Below are 19,762 nucleotides of genomic sequence, written 5' to 3'. Positions count from 1 at the left end.
GATGTAATCTGCAGTTTTTTCGGGGTGGCACGCGAAAAGATTTTGAGGGTACACGAAAAATTAAAGTATTTTACTATATATACCTATAATAGGTAAAAATATTTTGAGCATACTGCTTTTATCGGTGAATAACGATTATTCAATTTATCTGTAGACATAAGCGGCACTTGGTAGAAATTCACGTGGGTGCAAACGTTTATGGTGATTCACAAACCTGTGGGGTATGTTTCCCCACACCATCTAATATTTAACTGCTGCTATTACAAAAGTAATAAAAAAAAAAATCTTAATGTAAAACTGTATTCTATATTGACTATATTTAAATTGGTATAATGTTTTTGACTGATGTCTGTGGCCGCATGGGTGCAAAATGATACTTTTGCCCCCCTAGATAAATTATCGTGGGTGAAACTGCACCCTCACGTACCCCCTTCAAGATACCGCAACTGTCTGTAGAAAAAAAAATATATATATAATGTTGTGTTTAGTATGTAATATTATGTATATAAACTAACCTTTTTTATATTAATACATTAATCGTACAATAAGATTACAATAATTTTTTTATTATATTAAATATAATATATATAATATTTTTCATGGTACCTACGCTCGGAAAAAAAGGGTAATTCTTGGCACGTAGTGTTCAAAAGGTTTGCCACCCCTGTTCTATATATAGTTTCTGCAATTCTACCGCTCGAGTGAAAGATAGTTCTGTGCGAAATTTTATATAGTTGTCGTGTAATTAAAATTCACGTATCATAAGGAAGTCGAATTTTTGCTAAGAAATTAATAAATTATAACCGACAATTTTTTGGATTGAAGTCTAGAGGGAGTGGGGGACCGTGGTTCTTTGCGTAGTTGCATACCTACATCATTGCTTCGTCTCTCGCCGACCCATTTTTATCTCCAATGCCTATTATTGCGTTATTACTTGTTTCTAGTTAACCGCTAAGTCGTCAATTTTTATTTAGTCCCCGGTAGTGTCGTGATCATTCTGAATAATAATTGTTACTAATATTTAAATTAATAAATAACCTAAGCTTTTCGATAGATACAAACTCTCACTTCGTGTTTCCATGATTATATTTTCCTAATTTGTGTATATTTGCATAATATTTATTATTTAAACCCTGCAGATCAAGATTTTTGAGGCACCATCAGGGCTAATTTTTTAAAAGCATTAAAATGATTTAAAAAAATTGTCTATATTTGTATTTTTGTTTTCATAAAATATTAAACATAAATCATAAATAAGTAATCACTTTGAAAGTTTTGTCTAGTTTTTTCTGAACTAAATTTTTGTATCATATATCATTCATTACATTGATACTAATTAGGGCCCAGATTTCAATGCCAAATGCATCTTTTTTTGGTTGATCTTAGACATTGTTTTCCAAGTACACAATTCGTTTCATGTATCTAACGGGTAGGTACCTACTTCAAACCTGAAACTTATATTTTGCATTTTTTATTATTATTAGGTATTAAGTATTGGGTGATTTTGTTAGTTTTATATTTTACCATTATACTATACAAATTTATAGCCTATTTAAAATATTAACTGAAGATAAATTTTTTTCTTGATATTTAAGTTGTTTACGTTTTTTAAGTTTACCGGTTAAATAATGTATGTTTAGAATGGATAATACTGTCCCAAAAAATATGAATGTCACATCACCGCCACATCAACTCAATTTTTCAAATTTAAGATTTTTTTTTTTCATATAATAATAATACCTTATTTATAAATTACCAAATTATAGGGCATTTTTAAGGTCATTTTTGTGTTAAAGTGCATTTTTGGCTATTTTTTTAGAGCATATTTGTATGGTTTTAAGGGCATTGTTATCCACGCCCTAATAATAATATTAAATTCCAAGAAGGAAATTAAAAAGTATCAATAAGACATGTTTTATTTTTAAAATCATTATTTTTTTTTTATAGGTACCTACACAAAATATTTTATCAGTAATCATTACAGTATTATAAATGTATAAGGTGCAAAATTAGATGCTCATAAAAGTTTAAGTCATTGAGTTCCCATGGGCCACCTAAATTGGAACTTGATAATTCTACCTACTTATGTATACGGCATTTGTAATTTATCTCCAAACGCCATATTTTTAAGGGGTCGAAACATAAGTCAATTAAAGGAAAATAGTTTGGTTCGACTGCTGTGATGTTTTATAGTTCGAGTAATTATTTACATATGTATAAGTATATGCGCGAGCTGCACGGTTTGAAATATTTTATAATAATGAGAAAACGGTAGAGGTTTCTCTCGTTTTTTTATGCTGTTATAAATAGAGGCGAATAGGTATTATCAGACTAAGCAATTATTAATAATTAGTATATTTTTTAATTCTTGTAACACAATTTATATATGTGTAAAGATACGTCTTTATATAGGACATTTTAATTTAGAGCTATTATTGTATTAATAAAACAATAAAAATGAAATTTTAGCAATAATACACTTCATTGCATAACATAAAATAATGTAGATGAACCTAAATTGAATATTGAATTACTTATTTTATTTTATTTTTGATTACTTATACCTATACATATTATAAAGTATTCAAATCTAGTGAAATACAAATACATAAAAACCTAGTTGAGCTGATAAGTAACAAAACCTAAAAGTGTAATCAAATAAATTAATTATCCTGACATTAAAATAACTATTAACTATTATAACCGGTAGCCAATCATTTATTTATGTTAAGGCTAGGTGAAAAATCTTTACAAAGGACCACAGGTCCACAGACCCACAGCATACGGAATACATATTATTGATGTCTTAATGATGGGAAACATTTAAATGACAATAAACGACGAATAAATAAAAACCATCAGATATTATTGTCCACTATAACAAACATTTTATATTCAGTTTATTTATTTCTCGTTAAAAGTCCAATGGACTATATATACACATATATATATATATAAAAAAATCAACTAAATCATTGGCTCAGCACGTTAACACTACATTTTTTCTTTTTTACACGTTTTCATTAAAATAAAATATTATTATTTTCATAGGTATACCTACACACACACGCATATATATAAATAATTACATATAATGTATAGGTATAAGTATAATAGATGTACCTAATTTATCGTTTGACGACCGCCGTTGGTCACGACGTTGCACAATCATAATATTATAATCATAAATCATAATAATAATAATAGTAATAATAATAATAATAATAATAGAATAAATAAATAATAATAATAGGCAGTAATAAAATGAAAACTAGTGAGTCGTCAACAATATACAATAATAATAATAATAATAATAATATATAGCTGATTAAATATACATAATCGGTACAATTATTTACAAATTAAATTATATAAACACAAAAATACAACGCGAATACGCGAAAATATTATTTTTAATAAATATACATTCATAATGTATATAAATATATATAATATAATAGTCTTTGTTTCGTATGTGTAATATTATAATATACGTGTATAGATATATATATTCTGTGTACACGTCGTAAATACAAGTAACCGCGCGTGTACATAATAATATATATAATGTATAACGTATATAGTCTATAGGTACTATAGATGTTTAAAGTATTAATGTATTATACATATTAGATTTAGTTTTACACATTTTTTGTTTTACATATTTATATAATATCAAATCAGTTAATTTACACAATATTGAATATGTTTATGTATATAGTTTTAAGTGTATTATTATGGTACGGTTTAAGTGCGCTGCAAAAACGCGTATTACGATATAGCGATAGGAAAGAAAATAAATCAATGGAGCGATTATATTATTTTTTAACGGCGTTAATAATTAATATTATATAATATGTATTTATCATATAAACGGATATGAGAATTTATTGTTTTTTCCAGAAATATATGTATGATTTCATCATAATCATCGTATTATTATTATTATTATGGAGTTCCGCTTAATTTTTTTTCGTTCATTCGTCAATTAATGTTTTATCACAGATAATCTATCACTAAAATATAGTCTTTTATCCGGGACTCAAATTTTTTTCAAAATAATATTAGGTAGGTACTAGGTATACCTAGTATGGAAAATATAAAAAAAAATACACATATTATATTATTAATGTTAAAATCTAACGCGTGTTTTGACAATAAATACCTACGAGTCAATAACATTTTTTGTTATACTGTAATATATGTATATCATGTATTGGTAAGATATTATCTATCCATAAACGAACCGAAGAGAGAAGAAAATAATATAATATAATATAACGATAAAACGCGCGCTTCAATAATATAATAATATACATACACACATATTGTTCATAAATATAATATATATATATTAATAACTTTTTGATTGTCGGTGATAATGTTATTCATCAATAATTTTTAGCATTTTTTTTTCAATTTTTTTTTTTATCTAAAAAATATAATGAACAAACAAAAACAAGAAAATGTACACATAAAATTTTGAAGAAAAAAAACTTTTATAATAACATAAAATAAAGAAACTAAATCGCATGGCGTGGAGACTTATAAAAAAATATGCGTCGTAGGAACTGCTAATGGTGGCGGTGGTGGTGGCGTCGGTGTCGGCGGCCGGGGACGAGCGTAGCCCGCTGCCGCTCCCGGTGCTGCTCACAGCCACGGGCCTAGTTCGCGTTCCAGCAGCGAGGCGGCGTCCGTGCGTCCCATCAGTCTCAGCACGTTCAACAGGTCCGTGACGGACGTGGGCTCCCTGTGTCGGGCCTCCCACAGGTCCAATATCTGGTCGGTGGGACTGGGCTTGACCGCGAAATAGTTAATGTACCTTTGAGGGAACACCACAAGATTATTATATAATTATAATATAGGTATTAATTAGTATAATTATATACTAAATTCAAATAAGAGACGTTTCGTAATGACATAAGATAAAAATTACGCGTTCTATTCGGTTTCAGGTCGAAAATTATTAATTAGCGGTTATGGTGTAGAGCAGTGTCGATGAAAATAGTTTGAAGCCGTTGCCGATACGCGGTAGGTATTTTCTTTTTCTTTAATCAAGCAAAAGATATAAATTCAATTTAATGAGAAATTAGACGGGCATATACGTATAACATCAGAACAATAAATTTATAGATATTGTCTAAATTTATCAAACTTAATAAAATACATTAATATTAGTGTATAATAATAAAAATGCGTTTTGTTAATTATTTGTTATGTAGGTAATACTGTGATAAGCACGCAAAAAAAAAATGTACAAAACGAATAACGGTAAGTCTGAACCGTATATATTTGAACGTCACTCTTCATCAAATACGATATAATATGTATAGCACGTTTAAGCAATATGTTAATATTGTCCATTATATGACGCTCACCTGTCCATGGAGAGCCGTTGGGCCAACATCCTCCAGTCGTTGCTCCTAGAATTTGGTGGATCTAAACATTGACAGAGTTGCTTACGTAAGACTTTACTGAATCTGAACAAACAACCGAAAGATTAATAAATTATTTTTTATTTCTATATGTCATATACAACACATATTTTACTATACGTACGGGGAAAGAAATAACGTAAAAACATAAATAAATCGAAAATAGGCGACGATGGTGGAGAGGGAAATCATCACATATAATAATATATTTTAGTTATATAATATGCCACATGTATGTAGTATCTTATTAACGAATGTATCTGCACCCTTTATTACTATTCAACCCATAAAAAAAAATTAAAAGTGGGTCAAGAGGTGAGATAATCTCACTAACCTTCCCCCATAAATATACCACTGTTTTCAATAACTATTAATATGTTTCCCTAAAAATTATTGTTTATTAGAAAACTATTTTTTTCTTCTTATATTTTCAATTAATTAAAAAATTGCAAATCGGGAAATAGTCCTTTTGTACCCTCTTAATATAGTAATGTGTGTATGTGTTATAGAAACAATTTATTATGTATGTACGCAGATTTACCGAAATGGCGTTGGATCGCACGACGTGACGCTAGATCCACTGCCTGTAGTGCTGGTCACTGTCCTCGGCTGTCTAGGCTGATGGCCGACGGATGACAGGCTGTTCGGGTCCTGGTTCACCTTGAATGTGTGCTTAACGTTACGCAGCGACCCAGTGGCTGCAGTTTGCGATACGCACACTCTACATGAAACGTTCACCCACGAGTCCGGGTACTGTTGTTCGTACGGCTCTAGTGAGAACACCGCAAGGCCGCCTGAGTTCCACAGGGTCTGGAAAGGGATCTCCTGTGGAGCGAAAAGGTGCTTGGTTAGATATAAATGTGTAAAGATACACATTAAAATAGAGATATAAAGTCTTAGCCAAAATGATAATATTCGAGATGGTATACGAAAATATAATATTATTCCCCCCTTCTTCAGTTCCTGGTCAATTTTAAATTCATAATTTAAAATATTTTAGCTGAAACTCATACAATACTATCAGCAATTCAAAAACTATTGTATATTATTTACAGTATTCCACTGACCTTATAATTGTCTTGGGGTTTACTCCTCCAATTGGCGCCAATGTCGTCTACGGTAACCACTAGGTTGCCGCCACCCTCTTGAAAGCATATAGACTTGGATTTGTCTAACATAACGCCTCCACTGACACTGCGTTCATGGTGTTTCAGCCGCTACACATACATCGAAATTGTTTATTATAAATGTATATTAAAGAACGACAAAAGATGTACGCGCGCTATGTGTTTGTGTACGCACCTCTAAAGCCACGCCGTTATCGTCGACCACGTGAACCCGGATGTCGTACTTAAACTTTCGATTCAGCGATCCAAACAGGGCCACTTTAAGCGTCTTGGCGGGCGGACTGCTAACTACCGTCACGTCCGGTTCGCCAACCAACACAAACTTTGACAGCGTTTCGCTCATCAGATACACGTGTTCTGCATCCATTTGCACAAACACTGATGTATTGATCGTTTCCTCTCCCAACGTCAGAATTTTCTAGTGACACAAAATTATACACTCATTAATATTGGATTAAAATTATTTTTGAATCGTTTAGAATTGTGTTAATATTAAAAATACGATCATTTGATTGTTCAGGTTAGCCATACCTTCCATTTAGGTTTCGTGCCCAAGGGCATGTCACAACTCAGCACCGAAATCACCCAGGGCCCTTGCATCAGACTTGCACAGTGTCGCATTCCGACGATTACTGGTTTCTTGAAGCTCTTTCCGTTAGGGCCACACATCACCGCCGGACTTAACTGCGTTTGCCCGTCTGGAAAATTAAATTATTTTGTTAAAAAACGACAATCACGAAGATCCATTTCTATTGTTTGAAGAATTGTTGTATAATTGCCTAAGTTATCTTATCGCAAAAATGAATATAATTATAAATATTATATAGAATACAGTATAGGGCACCACCTCGATTTATAAGACAATTTAAATAATATTTGTGTGCATAGTTACCGGAGAGTATCGGCTTGTACTCGTCCTGTAATAAGGCAAACAGTACGGGTTCCTTTTGAGACTTAGCGACGGCTCCTTCGGGAATAGTCAGCGACAACCCGTATTCTTTGCACTCTAAACGACAACCTGTCGACGTCACAGCAGTCTCTTTCATCCACAAGTAGTCTTTGCAATGGCACGCCATGCCACTTGAGTCTGACTGGGACTTGCCTGTTAATATGATATTATTATTAAAAAAATGACAACTTTTAATTTTTTGTCAGACTACCCCACCGGTGACCGTCTATTTAAATCACTTTACTTACTCGAACAAGTATAGCTGGTCAAGCTGTGACTAGATTCGGGACTAGACGAGAGCGCGTTCGGACTGTCTGGGGCCACAGACGGAACCGGCGGTGCCATGATGGCCGTAGTAACCGTTGAACTGCCACCGCCACCTGCATTGTGATGAGGCACGTCATAATGGTGTTCCGAGCAAGACCTAGTCAAGCTGTACGCATTTTGGTCATTGGTAAACGGGTACTCGTAGCACGACGGTACCACTACTACGGTTCTGGTTAGATCTGGTTGCGTTTGCTGGAAATGGTTGCAGCCACCGTTCCGTGAATGGCATTCCAGAGAGTAAGTCTTTTTCTCTTGATCCGGGAAGAATTCCGGTTGAAAATCTGTACGAACACGATTAAAAAAATAAACATTACTTTTAATAAGTATTATTGAAATATCTTTCTTGCACACGTTTAAAATATGAACCCGTATGCGAGTAATTAATCATTCTTGCGGCTGTTTACAAACGCCTCTGCTTGCACATTATGTTGAGTAGTTTATATAATATACCACTGCAGCACTCACGTAATGTCGTCGTTGTCGAAATTATACAAACACAATTAAGGAAACTATAATTTACAGTTTCGAGAGGGTGCGCAGTCTTTTAGAACACAGGTCGCTTGTTAGTATTCGAATAATAACGATTGACATTTAAATGAAGTCTCGGTCACTGTAGTTGTAGTAGTATTTACCAACCATATACAGGTATACCCAAATAACCCTAGTTTTACGGTTATATTATAATACCTCGTTACGGTTTTCCGGTGATGATATTAAAGTTGTCGGTCAATAAAAATGAGAGCAAAAAATAATTATCGCGACAAGATCCATTTTCAACATTTCTTTTGTTCAGCGAAGACGATAATCACGTCATTAAATGCTGTTGTTAGACGGATCAATCATTCGTACATTTTTTTTTATAATACGCATTTGTTTTTTCACTTTTGTCCTAACTGGCAACGCGTATTATAACTACCGTGTAGGTCGGAGGACGAAGGACGGATTATACTTTTTTATAACTATCATTCGGTGAACATTAAACACGTATGCCTAAAACGTTATTCATACGACGAATCAATCGATAGATTTATTATTATATTTCGACCGAGTTCAAGGACAACGCGTATGTAGGTAGGTACACCGTACATGTATAATGTGATCATGTGATAATAGTATTATTATAATCACTGTATTTTAATAATAAGTATGATATTGTGTTTTGATGAGAAACATACCCGAGTTGGCCATGTTGTACATGCTGTGATCCCGGCCTTTGTTCTTGTACAGTCGGAACAACAGTACCATGCCAGCAAGCAGTACGGAGGCGGCTATGAGTGCCACGTACAGTGCCACATCTGTCTCCACCGCCGATTTAGTAGCCGCTAAAACAAACGAAACAAATTATTACATAATATTAAATTAATAATTTTTACATGTTTCATTTATGCAATATATAGTGTTTAGATAAATAAATTTTAAACATTACGAATTAAAATGAATACATTGTCGTATATGATATTGATATTTATATACAGAGTAATTCAAAATAAACTATTCGATGCATTGCACTAGGCTTCCAAGGTCACCTAACCTTACGCCAGGTGATTACTTTTTTTGGAGATGTGTTGAAGACAATATTATCATTAATCACAGAGGAGTTAAAAAAATAAATTTAATGAAATCTAGTACCAACTAGATGTTGTTTGTGTGACTAACAGAAGCCAGATTGAACATTAATTATAGATACCATTAAATAAATTTTAAATATTATTTTTTTATATAATGTATCTTATATACATATCTTTTGCGAATATAAAAACTAAAAATATATTATCAATTTATACAGAATGAATTGCTTAGTGTGATCTTTACATTATTCCTTGGAATGTGCTATTTTATTGGAACTAAAAATCGAAGGGAAATAAATTTATTCATGTAATATACTTAATATTTTATATTTTTGCAAGTTTTCCGGGATTTGATTTTAAATATTATAAATTATAAGAAAAAGTTAGTAAATACATTTTCCACTGTGTGATTTGTATAAGTGGTTTGTGTATTTAATATTATATAGCAGAATAAAGGGGAAAATAAATTTTCAAATGTTTTGTATGAGGGGGGGATTTCATCTGGCGGCAGTCAAAAATCGGTTGTTTTTATTATTTTTAATAAAAATTCCATTTGTAATAATAATCGATGTATAAAATAATTAAGCATTTGTAGTATCCCTTGTACATTTGTTAGTAACTGAAGAAAGTAAACGAAGTAATTTAGAAATGAGTCTCCAATCGAAATTCGCGATTTATTGCACGCGATGTATTACACGCCTATGCGGTGGTGGTATATATAACACAGCAGGGGTATAGGTAGCCGTAGGCATATTATAAGGTGGTGTTGTTGGTGATGGTATAACAACAACACTTAACGGCTTAGGACTAATTTCTTATTTCCGAACCGTCACTGCGCCACGCAGCAATATAATATCCAATAAAATCGATGGCCGTCCAATAAAAACATCGTCGTGCCGGGTTCCTATCGTGTTCCGAGACGGTTTATCAAAAACTTTGTCGGCGACCAGTTTTGTGTTCGCGTGAATTGATTTTATCAGACCTATAACTGGCCTCTGACACGAATCGACCGCATATACACTCTTCGCCTTACATTTCCACTGATTTTTATACATAATATATCGTTTCACTGGTTCAGGACACTGGCCGCGCACGCGTGAACGAAAACTAAAATGTTTGTACTTGAGTAGTGCGACTACCCGAAATTTTTGCTCAACCTCGGCTGATTGCCGTTTTTTTTCCTTTTTAGTTTTCGATCGAAACATTAATTATACAATTCGCAAAATAAATAAATTTGGTAACTTTAGGACGCGGCGTATTATTATAAGATCCATATTATCTTTCGATCAGTATGTTATGTGGACCGACGCGATTCGATGACTAATCAACGATAATTTATCGTCCGTCCACAAAGTATTACGACAGACTGAAATTTCGATAAGAAAAGCGAGTTTTTATTCGAATTGTAAGAAGAATCGAGTTTTAAATATATCTAATAATGAGGGATTTCGAATCACTTATTATATTTTATGACATAACCTATATAAACATGATTTATACATATTACGCTATGTGTGTATTTCACGTAAACACGTTTTAATTTATTATTCATACTGCAATAACAAAAAGAGTTAACAATTAATTAATAGTTATTATAGGTATATAATATATATACATATTTTTTTCTACAAAATTTAATTTAAATACTTTATAGTTATTGTATACATGTTGTTGCTGTATGTTGGTGATTAGTTTAAAATATGAGTCATTAATAATTAAAATACAATTTTTTTCTAAAAATTCATGTTTGAACAGCGGACATCAACAATATTTTAGTGATTAAATTTGATCGTTTAATTCTAACATTACTTCAGTTAAATTGTGGTTTTAATATATAGACGTTAAAAAAACCGAGATCATAGAAAGATAAAAATTTATAATTGTAAAATAAGTAGAGGTAATATATTATAATTTATAAACCAGTTTACGATTTAAAATATATAATTATATGATTGGATTAAAAATGATGGGCAGAAGTTAAAAGACGATATGGTAGTGATTTAAGGTTATATATTATTAATTAAAATGCAGGTCTCTGCATTATTTATTGTTATATTTTATTCCGTGTTAAAAATATAGCATATAATATAAAATAGTATAAATTATTATTTTCTACGCGACTTTCACTTATTTTAGGTTGGACGCGACTTCATAGCCGATTACATCGATAAGCCCTTTAGGATTAAAATGCACGGATAAACGTATGTTTTTGCCATTGGAATTAAAATTCATTAAAACACAGTAGATGTTTTTGGCATTTTATTAATCTCTGTACCACGCGATTGTATATAAACGAGTTTATGTATTGGTTGTTTTAAAACGCCAACCATAAAATTGTACGTTCTTTTCACCGTCCAATTTTATATTAAATGTTAAGGCGAATTGCAACGTTATATTATAAATAAAAAATAAAAAAACTTTTACGCGTTAAACTACTTCCACGACATCGCAGAACAATAGTTAGTCTGCAAACCAATTAAGTTTGGGCTAGGTAGGTATTATAGTTGGCTATCAACAAACGTAGGATTAGTCTACATCGAGACCTGCAGCAGCAAACGCCGAACAGTTTTAATATGCCGGCCGAGGTTTAATCGATTTTTTCATTTAAGTCAGTGTTTTATTTCCAGCGAAATCGTAAGCCATATTATAGTATTGAACCGTGCGAAAGCCCGCGTGTGTGCGCGTGTGAGTATCATACCACGCGGGTAAGGTCGCAAAAACTTCACCAATGTCCAGCAGTATTATATAGTATAAGTTCGAATAAACTGAAATATTTGACCCATCGCATTGCAGGACTCTTAGGAATCCGTTGGAGAATGTTTGCAATCGAATCGGAGTGTGCTGCAGACGGTTTTAAGTTTAATTAAGACTCGCGTGTGTGGGCAAAAAGAAGTCGAACTTTTTGGTGAGATAAAAGCTAACTGTCAGAAGTCAAAAAGCATCACTGGCGTTCAATTATATATCAGTCGGCCAATCAACCGAAGAAAATCCGATGTTAAAAGGAATGATATCGTCGATGGCGGGAGGGTAAGTCCACCAGTGGTATCCTTTTCACGGATTGTCTTGTGTACATGAAAGACCCAATATATAGATCCTGAAGTAATTCGTCTGCGATTCGAAGGAACTATTTCATTATAAGTATTAAGAAACGGCCGACGGTAGATTCCCCATCGTTTCGTGTCAGTTTGAATGCGAGTCTTTTGTTTCGATTCGTCTTTGATCGGAAACCGATGTAATCGAAAACACGGTCCAATAATTATATTATATATACGTATGTATTTACGTATTACATTATACGGCTGACGACAAATTTACCATCCGGACGCTTTTTATAATTTAAACACATATATTATATAAAATAGTATACGGCATTATATTAAATAATTTTAAACTAAGGTTACGGATGTATTTAAAATGTTTATTTAATTTAAATTAGTCAATAATCATAATTAAAATTGGTTTTCACGTTATTATATAACTGTACTCGTATTTTTTTTTTAAATAAAAAATTAACGGATGTATTGATTTTAAATGATATTTTAATTAATGATATATTTCGTTTTGATAAAATGTAATCATTTTTTCAGTTATTTTATTGTTTTAATCTAATTTAATCAGAAGTTATGTTTTTTTCATTAACTACCGCTGTGTTTGAAATGATTATTTTCTTTATGAAACTCCCTAAGCGATTACAATATTAGACAAAGGGGATCGTAAGTATTATTAATAAATACTTAATTTTCAAAAACCATCCAAGTATAATTTTCATAGACGCCTGAGAAATTGATGATGCATACTTTACATTTCAATACGATACTAATAATACTCATATAATAATCAATAATTGTGTGAGTTATTATGTTGAGTAAATATTTTATTTGAAATTTTACAATTAAAATAGTATTTGTAAATTACTAACGAAAATCAATTATATTATTTCATGATATTGACAAAATTATTTCCAAGTATATATAAGTATATGTATAAAAAAACTCTAAGATAACAAAATATCCAACAGATTTTAGTATCCAGTTTAAATGGACCGCATGACTAATGTTTTCATTGGCTTTATCATTGTCGTCAACGTTTTAGTGATTTACACTCCACCCCAAGACGAAAACCGGAGCACAGCAATTATTTTAGTTACGATTCATTCCCCTGCGCGAATAAACTTGTTCCTTCCGGTGTCGCTTCATCATCCCTCGCGTATATATATAGACTTCTTTTGTTCGGAACAAGCTAAGGGGTTGGAAGTTACATGTCAGGGTCGTTACGATGACAATTTGTCCGTACGTCACATCACCGGAAACCATGTCGTCCACCCTGGGTAGCGAGATCCTAAATATTCGTACAAAATTCAACAGCCCTCCTGTCTCCCCACAAGTAACGTTACTACCCAGCACTGCAGTATAGCATTCCAATGCATCCGTCGCCTTACCCCAAAGATGGTTTATTATTTCGTATTTTATAATATTTAATATGACACATTCGCGAGTGATAGGGGGCCTGTCCGTTTACAACCGTTAAATACAGGATCGCACATGAGAGGGTCGTTGCTGCACACTTTCATAAATAAAGCCTTAGGGTTCTTTGAAACATATCTGGAGCTTTTACGCGCGCTAGAAAAAAAACAAAAACCAACTATGCGAAATCCGTCCAAAAACACGAAAACAAAAAGCGAATATATACGCGTGGAAATGGATTTCCTGTCACGTAGGGTTTCTCTCGTAATTTCCGGATGGTCGTGAAAGAACCATTTGTGTCCTGTAAAGCCCGACGACTAATCGTAGTTAAACAATCGAATATAACAACCGTTTTGAATTACGCATCATTATAGTGCACACTCTTTTTGAGTTGAGTATTATAATGTTTCAGGAAGTTCTGTCGGTTTTTTCATTAATTCTGAACTTTATAGTCACAAAAATTCGTCTCTTTTTAAAACTCAATTACCTACCCAAATACTCTAATCGAATTTTGGCGCATTAAGTGTTTTAAGTTTATTTAAATAATGAAGTTATCAAAAGAAGCATGAAAAAAAAGGAAAATCGAGAATCATGTTTATGTGTATATTAGGTAAATATTTTTTTCGTAACGGATGGCCAATGTTTTTGAACGAAATTAAAACGGTCATATCGTTTTGCTATTTCCCCCCTTTTTTACATAGGGTGATTTTAATTTCCTGTTGATATAATTGAATTTCTCCGTATATCCTGCACAGCAGCACGCGAGATTCAATCTTCATTTACCCTCTCCCTCCCAACCCAATCATAAAAGCTGCCAAACTTTCTGGAAACTGCTAATATATAGACCAGAAAATATAATATTAAAGATTTCTTGCACTAGACCTCAGCGAAATTTAACTTACGGTCCATATCAATAACTTTTTGTAGCAGAGTATTTTACAAAAATATACCCTCCTATAAGTAGTACTAAAATACAACACATTCATATCATTAATAATATTTATAAACGAGAAAAATATTTATAAATTCAATAGAATATTTTAAATATAATTTGATAAAATTGTCATTTTGAATAGGTACTATAATAAAGAATGATTATAATACTTATACTTGAAATAAATATATTGGAAAAATTATGGTTATTATTCAAATTTACTTTTATGCGATTATAATTTTACTAAATATGTATTCCTCACTAGGAAAGAAAATAAATATGTTAAGTAGGTGTACTATACACGACATACAACTGTTGCGGCCACTACGGCAAAAAATTAAATGAAATACGAATACCCGCGCGCACATATCATAATAAAACTAATAAAATCTATATGGTTTTTATTTACCTACATAAACAAATTATTTTTCGATATCATTTAAAAATATTTACCTATACTATTATTTTTACTATCATGATTGTTATTTTTATCAATATTTTTTAATAATGCGTTGTACTTTCTACAAAACGTTCTTATAATGGCATATAAACACGCTAAAAATGTTCTAAATGCTTAACATGAACTTTAACGTCAATTTGTGTGGAATGCGGTAAGAATAAGTATCTTAAATAAAAAGAAACGTTATTTTTTATAAGCAAGCTTCTTGAAATTTATGCCTTGTATATTGTGGTAGTTCGTTTTATCAGCCCTAAAGGCCATAACAATCAATACACATTTTCGTCATAACATCACGAATACAGTCGGACTATAAAAACTATAATATAATATATAAGTATCATGTAACGAAAAACACGTACCTTCCTCGGTGAATTGTTCATCATCATAATTCACAGGGTCATCTCTGCCACCTGAAACAAGTATAATAAAAATAATAAATGTAATATTTTATTCTGTGTAACGGGTAATATTTTCCGTCATAAAATTCGCTTTTTTATTAGTATATAGCAGTAATATGTTTAATAGTGCCAGTGCTCAACTCCCATTCGCAAAATATAAACAAATATTGTACATTATATAATTTATATCTATACGTGCGGGAAAAGAGGATAATAATATTTGGTTGGCGTAGTTAATGTATGCAAACTAAATACATTTATTTACATACTATAAGAAATTTAGAAATGTACAATACAAAGAGTGGGTAAATATTTTATCAAAACGGAATATTATATTTTGTTAATATTTATTATCAAATAGCGCGATAATATGTGTTTAAAATACGGTAGCATAAACCTATAATATTGTAAAAAACCATATTAGAAGACATAGTGTTATCATTACCGATACAAGATCCTCCTGAACAGTTTCCAGTTGACGAGTCTCGACCTACACAGTATCTTCCTCCATTCGAAGGGCTCGGGGAGGTACAAGTTCTGGTTCGATGATGACGACAGTCCGGACCACACGGCGACCACGACGACCACGCCGACCAATGACCGTCGACGGCTATAAAATAAAAATAAAAAAAAACATAACATATTATTATTATATTGTGTGAAAATTTATTTTTTCGTTTACATATAATATCATACGTTGTTGGTTGCAAGTGCGTGTTAAAACATGTACTGCGAGCACGCTCAAAGGTGAATAGGTTAGAATAGAAAAAAGGATAAAAAAAAAAAAATAGGTTTAACAGCAAAGACGACTGCAGCGAGATAAGATATACTGTCCGGTTAGGGGACTTGAAAGCTGCAGTAGTCGTAATATATATTTATTTCAGCCATAAAAACGTGAAAGCCCGATCTAGGCTGTGCGCGCGTCTGCAGATTCAGTGAGTTTAGTTTTCCGGCCGATTTAACTATAACGGCCAACGTATATAGTGTTTATATAAAAGACTTCTAAACACACATTTCCGATGCCCATAAACACATAATTTACATTGCCGTTACATATAAGTACCTATGTGCGTGTAGTTACTCTGATATAGGTGTAGCGAGAAAAAACCTCGGAGGAATAAAAAAGAAGACATTTGTCATTTGTATTTTTTTTTTATATTGGACGTATACCGCGCGTAATATATACGACGAAAAAGTTTGGCGTGGATTAAACCGCGACGATAACGATCATCAGCTTACGCCGCGAGAATAAAGAAGTTTGGGGCAAATGGACTTTTGGCCGCGCCGCTTACACAATATATAATATCAAGTAGAAAACCGACAAAATATTTAAATATTTGTACAAACGACTGGTCGCGAATGATCGATGGTTTTCGAGTTTGTTTGTCGGGCCGAAAACCGCGATGGTCGTTGTCGGAGATTCTCGCACAGTACCTGACCCGATATTATAATAATTCAACTCTCGGTCAACTTCTAGCCGGGTCCCTCTCCTCGTCTTATATATACGGCGGGGGAGTGTTCGCCGAGCCATTAGCACTCGAACGGGGGTCAGAGTAGAAAAGGCCCTCGGCGGAGTTGATCTCACCCTTATACGCGTTCAAAAACAGCTATTCTCAAGAGGGTTCGGTGGTAAATGCGTTTTAAACAGGCGCCTTCTTCGGCGCGTAAACGGCACTAAAACGCGGTGGGCTGCATATTATACCTCTATAATATACAATTGTATACAAGTGCGCACGCGTGTACGATTGGGCGGCAGACGCCCGCACGCATACATAACATTATACAGTCGTTTATCAAACGACCGATAAGTCGTGCCGAATGTGCTTGTATATAATGTTACTTTGATAAATCACAAACTCGTCGTTACTGTGACGTTGCAGCATATAAGCTAAAAACTGATTTGTTTTATATAAAAATTTATATTTAATAAATAAAGTTTCCGTAATAAGTTATCGATATTTGTTTAACTATATCGGTATTGTTGTGTTAATTAGTTGTTATTATTATATTATCTATCATTAAATATTTATTATTTATAATTATTAAATTATTGTTCTATTAATTTATCATTTTCTGTATAGTTAAATCTTTTATTTTAAATTTACTGTGCATACTGCATTAGCGTAACTAGTGGAGAGGCTGGAAACTTAACCTCTTCAAAATTATTCATAGCCCCCTTAAGATAAATTAATTTTCGAACTCATATAATATTAATTTAAAATGAATTAACAACAATAATGCATATTTGAAAGTAAAATAGGGCATGTGACATACACATATTCAACGCCAATGTTATGGATATCACAAAAAAAACATAACTGCATTAGACATTTTGTAATTTTGACTTGTTTAATGATTTCTAAAGTGTATTTATATTTTGTTAAGATTGATATTGAAATTTTGTTTCATTTTGATTAACACTTATTTTATCGCGAATAACTCAAATTACACGCAGGCCCTGTATTCAGTCAAAGTTAAAAGTATCTTACAAATCAAGATACTATGTATCTTTTTAAAAATTGGTAAATGATAATACATTTGATTTTAAATTTGTTGAGGAAAACTTTGAAAACTTGTATTAGTTTTAATAAAAAAAAATGAAACTAGAGTAAAAAAAAAATATTTTGTTATTTATATAATTTCTTATAATAAAAATACTAAATAGGCAATGAATAGGGAGTGGGGGAAAATTTCTTTGGGTTATTTTTAAGAAAATGTATAAAGGGCAGATATAATAATATTATATACTTACATTCCAGAATTTACGCAGTTTATAAGTGGTCTTTTCGCGGTGAAATAGAATGATTTTACTTCCTATTTACTAATGTATCTCGTAAACTGAGATTCTCGAAAATTTATTTGAAACACAATACACAACGACCGCCTACTCTTTCGAAATTAATCAACCACCCGATGTCCGTCGTCGTGGCGATGCACTTGCAAACACAATACACCGCGACAACTTACAGAAACCGTTTGTTATAATATAAAATATATATTATGTATGACTATTATTATACACTTCTGCTCCTATATACATAGTTATAGCTTGTAGCTCACGGCCGACAGTCACACTTGAGAATAAAATCTCCTCAGTCCTTTGCCAACTGTCACGTGGCCCGCAGGCACATTGTTCGCGGTGCATTTAACACACAGCGAGCAAGCCGGAATTGACGCCACCAACACCCCTTTCGTCGTACCGACCGACGTAGACACACGCATATATATATATATATTATATATACTTGTGTACAATACTGCCGGTATATATCCAAACAACCGCAATAATGCGACCCGTCTACTTCCTACCACCCCGCGCGAGACCCTAACCAGTTTTGAATTAGTGCTCGGCTATTGTTTCAATTCAAATTTGACTACGTATATATGTTTGTGTGAGTATGAGTGTGTTTGTGTGCGTGACTCGAAAACCCTCGGGGTCATTTGTCTTGTGCGCCCTGTCTCTCCTGCGCTACAGCGGCACCATCATCATCCCAGGGGCCTCGCGTACTGTAGCATGTATAGCAATATATAATGGCTGCACGACGACCGCGTCCCCGGGGAACACCTATACATATTATTATATCGTATCTACGAGCAAATTGTTTTTAAATGACCACCCATTGTGGTGCGGGGGAAAAATCATTTAAGTACCAAAAAAATAATAAATAATTATAACTAACGATATATTATGCTATATATAATATTAATAATTTCGTGTCGTATTGGCGACACCACTACCAACCACCATATCGACTATCAGCATCGCCATCACCGCCATACGATCTAGAACGTCATCGATTATTACAACAAAACGTCCCCTATATCTAAACGAATCCCTTATCTAAGCATTGAACTATATAAAAAAAAATTAACTTTATATGACAGTAAAAGTATAGAAATATAGTAATTATACTTATATAAACAGTACACTATAATAAAAATGTTTTTAAAATTAAAATATTAGGAATGTTTATTTTTGAATAAAAATTTAACTTAGTATTTGATAAAACAAATTTATAATAATTGTTTGGTTGATACAATATAAATATTTAGAAAAATATACATATAACACGCTTAAAAAGATAGGTATTTTAAAATAAT

At 32.4% G+C, this 19,762-nt stretch overlaps 1 protein-coding gene across 3 annotated transcripts in view; it reads right to left on the bottom strand.

Annotated features, from left to right (window-relative positions):
• Positions 1–2,865: 2,865 nt before the first annotated feature.
• Positions 2,866–19,762, bottom strand: part of LOC132918555 (netrin receptor UNC5C) — a 116,956-nt gene continuing 100,059 nt past the window's right edge. For 2 of the 3 annotated variants that reach the window (XM_060979823.1, XM_060979824.1), the window contains exons 7-17: positions 16,107–16,271; positions 15,623–15,673; positions 9,014–9,160; positions 7,760–8,119; positions 7,455–7,664; positions 7,094–7,260; positions 6,738–6,980; positions 6,503–6,652; positions 5,977–6,260; positions 5,379–5,480; positions 2,866–4,822 (exon numbers count right to left, since the gene is read on the bottom strand). In XM_060979823.1, coding sequence (XP_060835806.1) covers positions 4,651–4,822; positions 5,379–5,480; positions 5,977–6,260; positions 6,503–6,652; positions 6,738–6,980; positions 7,094–7,260; positions 7,455–7,664; positions 7,760–8,119; positions 9,014–9,160; positions 15,623–15,673; positions 16,107–16,271 — 2,051 coding nt within the window. In that variant the 3' untranslated portion in view covers positions 2,866–4,650. The remainder of the gene's footprint in view (positions 4,823–5,378; positions 5,481–5,976; positions 6,261–6,502; positions 6,653–6,737; positions 6,981–7,093; positions 7,261–7,454; positions 7,665–7,759; positions 8,120–9,013; positions 9,161–15,622; positions 15,674–16,106; positions 16,272–19,762) is intronic. The other variant, XM_060979825.1, reaches the window with a different exon arrangement.

The sequence above is a fragment of the Rhopalosiphum padi genome, chromosome 1 (genome assembly GCF_020882245.1).
Source record: "Rhopalosiphum padi isolate XX-2018 chromosome 1, ASM2088224v1, whole genome shotgun sequence".
In the NCBI taxonomy this organism is placed as follows: Eukaryota; Metazoa; Arthropoda; class Insecta; order Hemiptera; family Aphididae; genus Rhopalosiphum; species Rhopalosiphum padi.
Note: the sequence above shows the minus strand (reverse complement) of the source record. Positions and strands in the feature narration are given on the sequence as shown.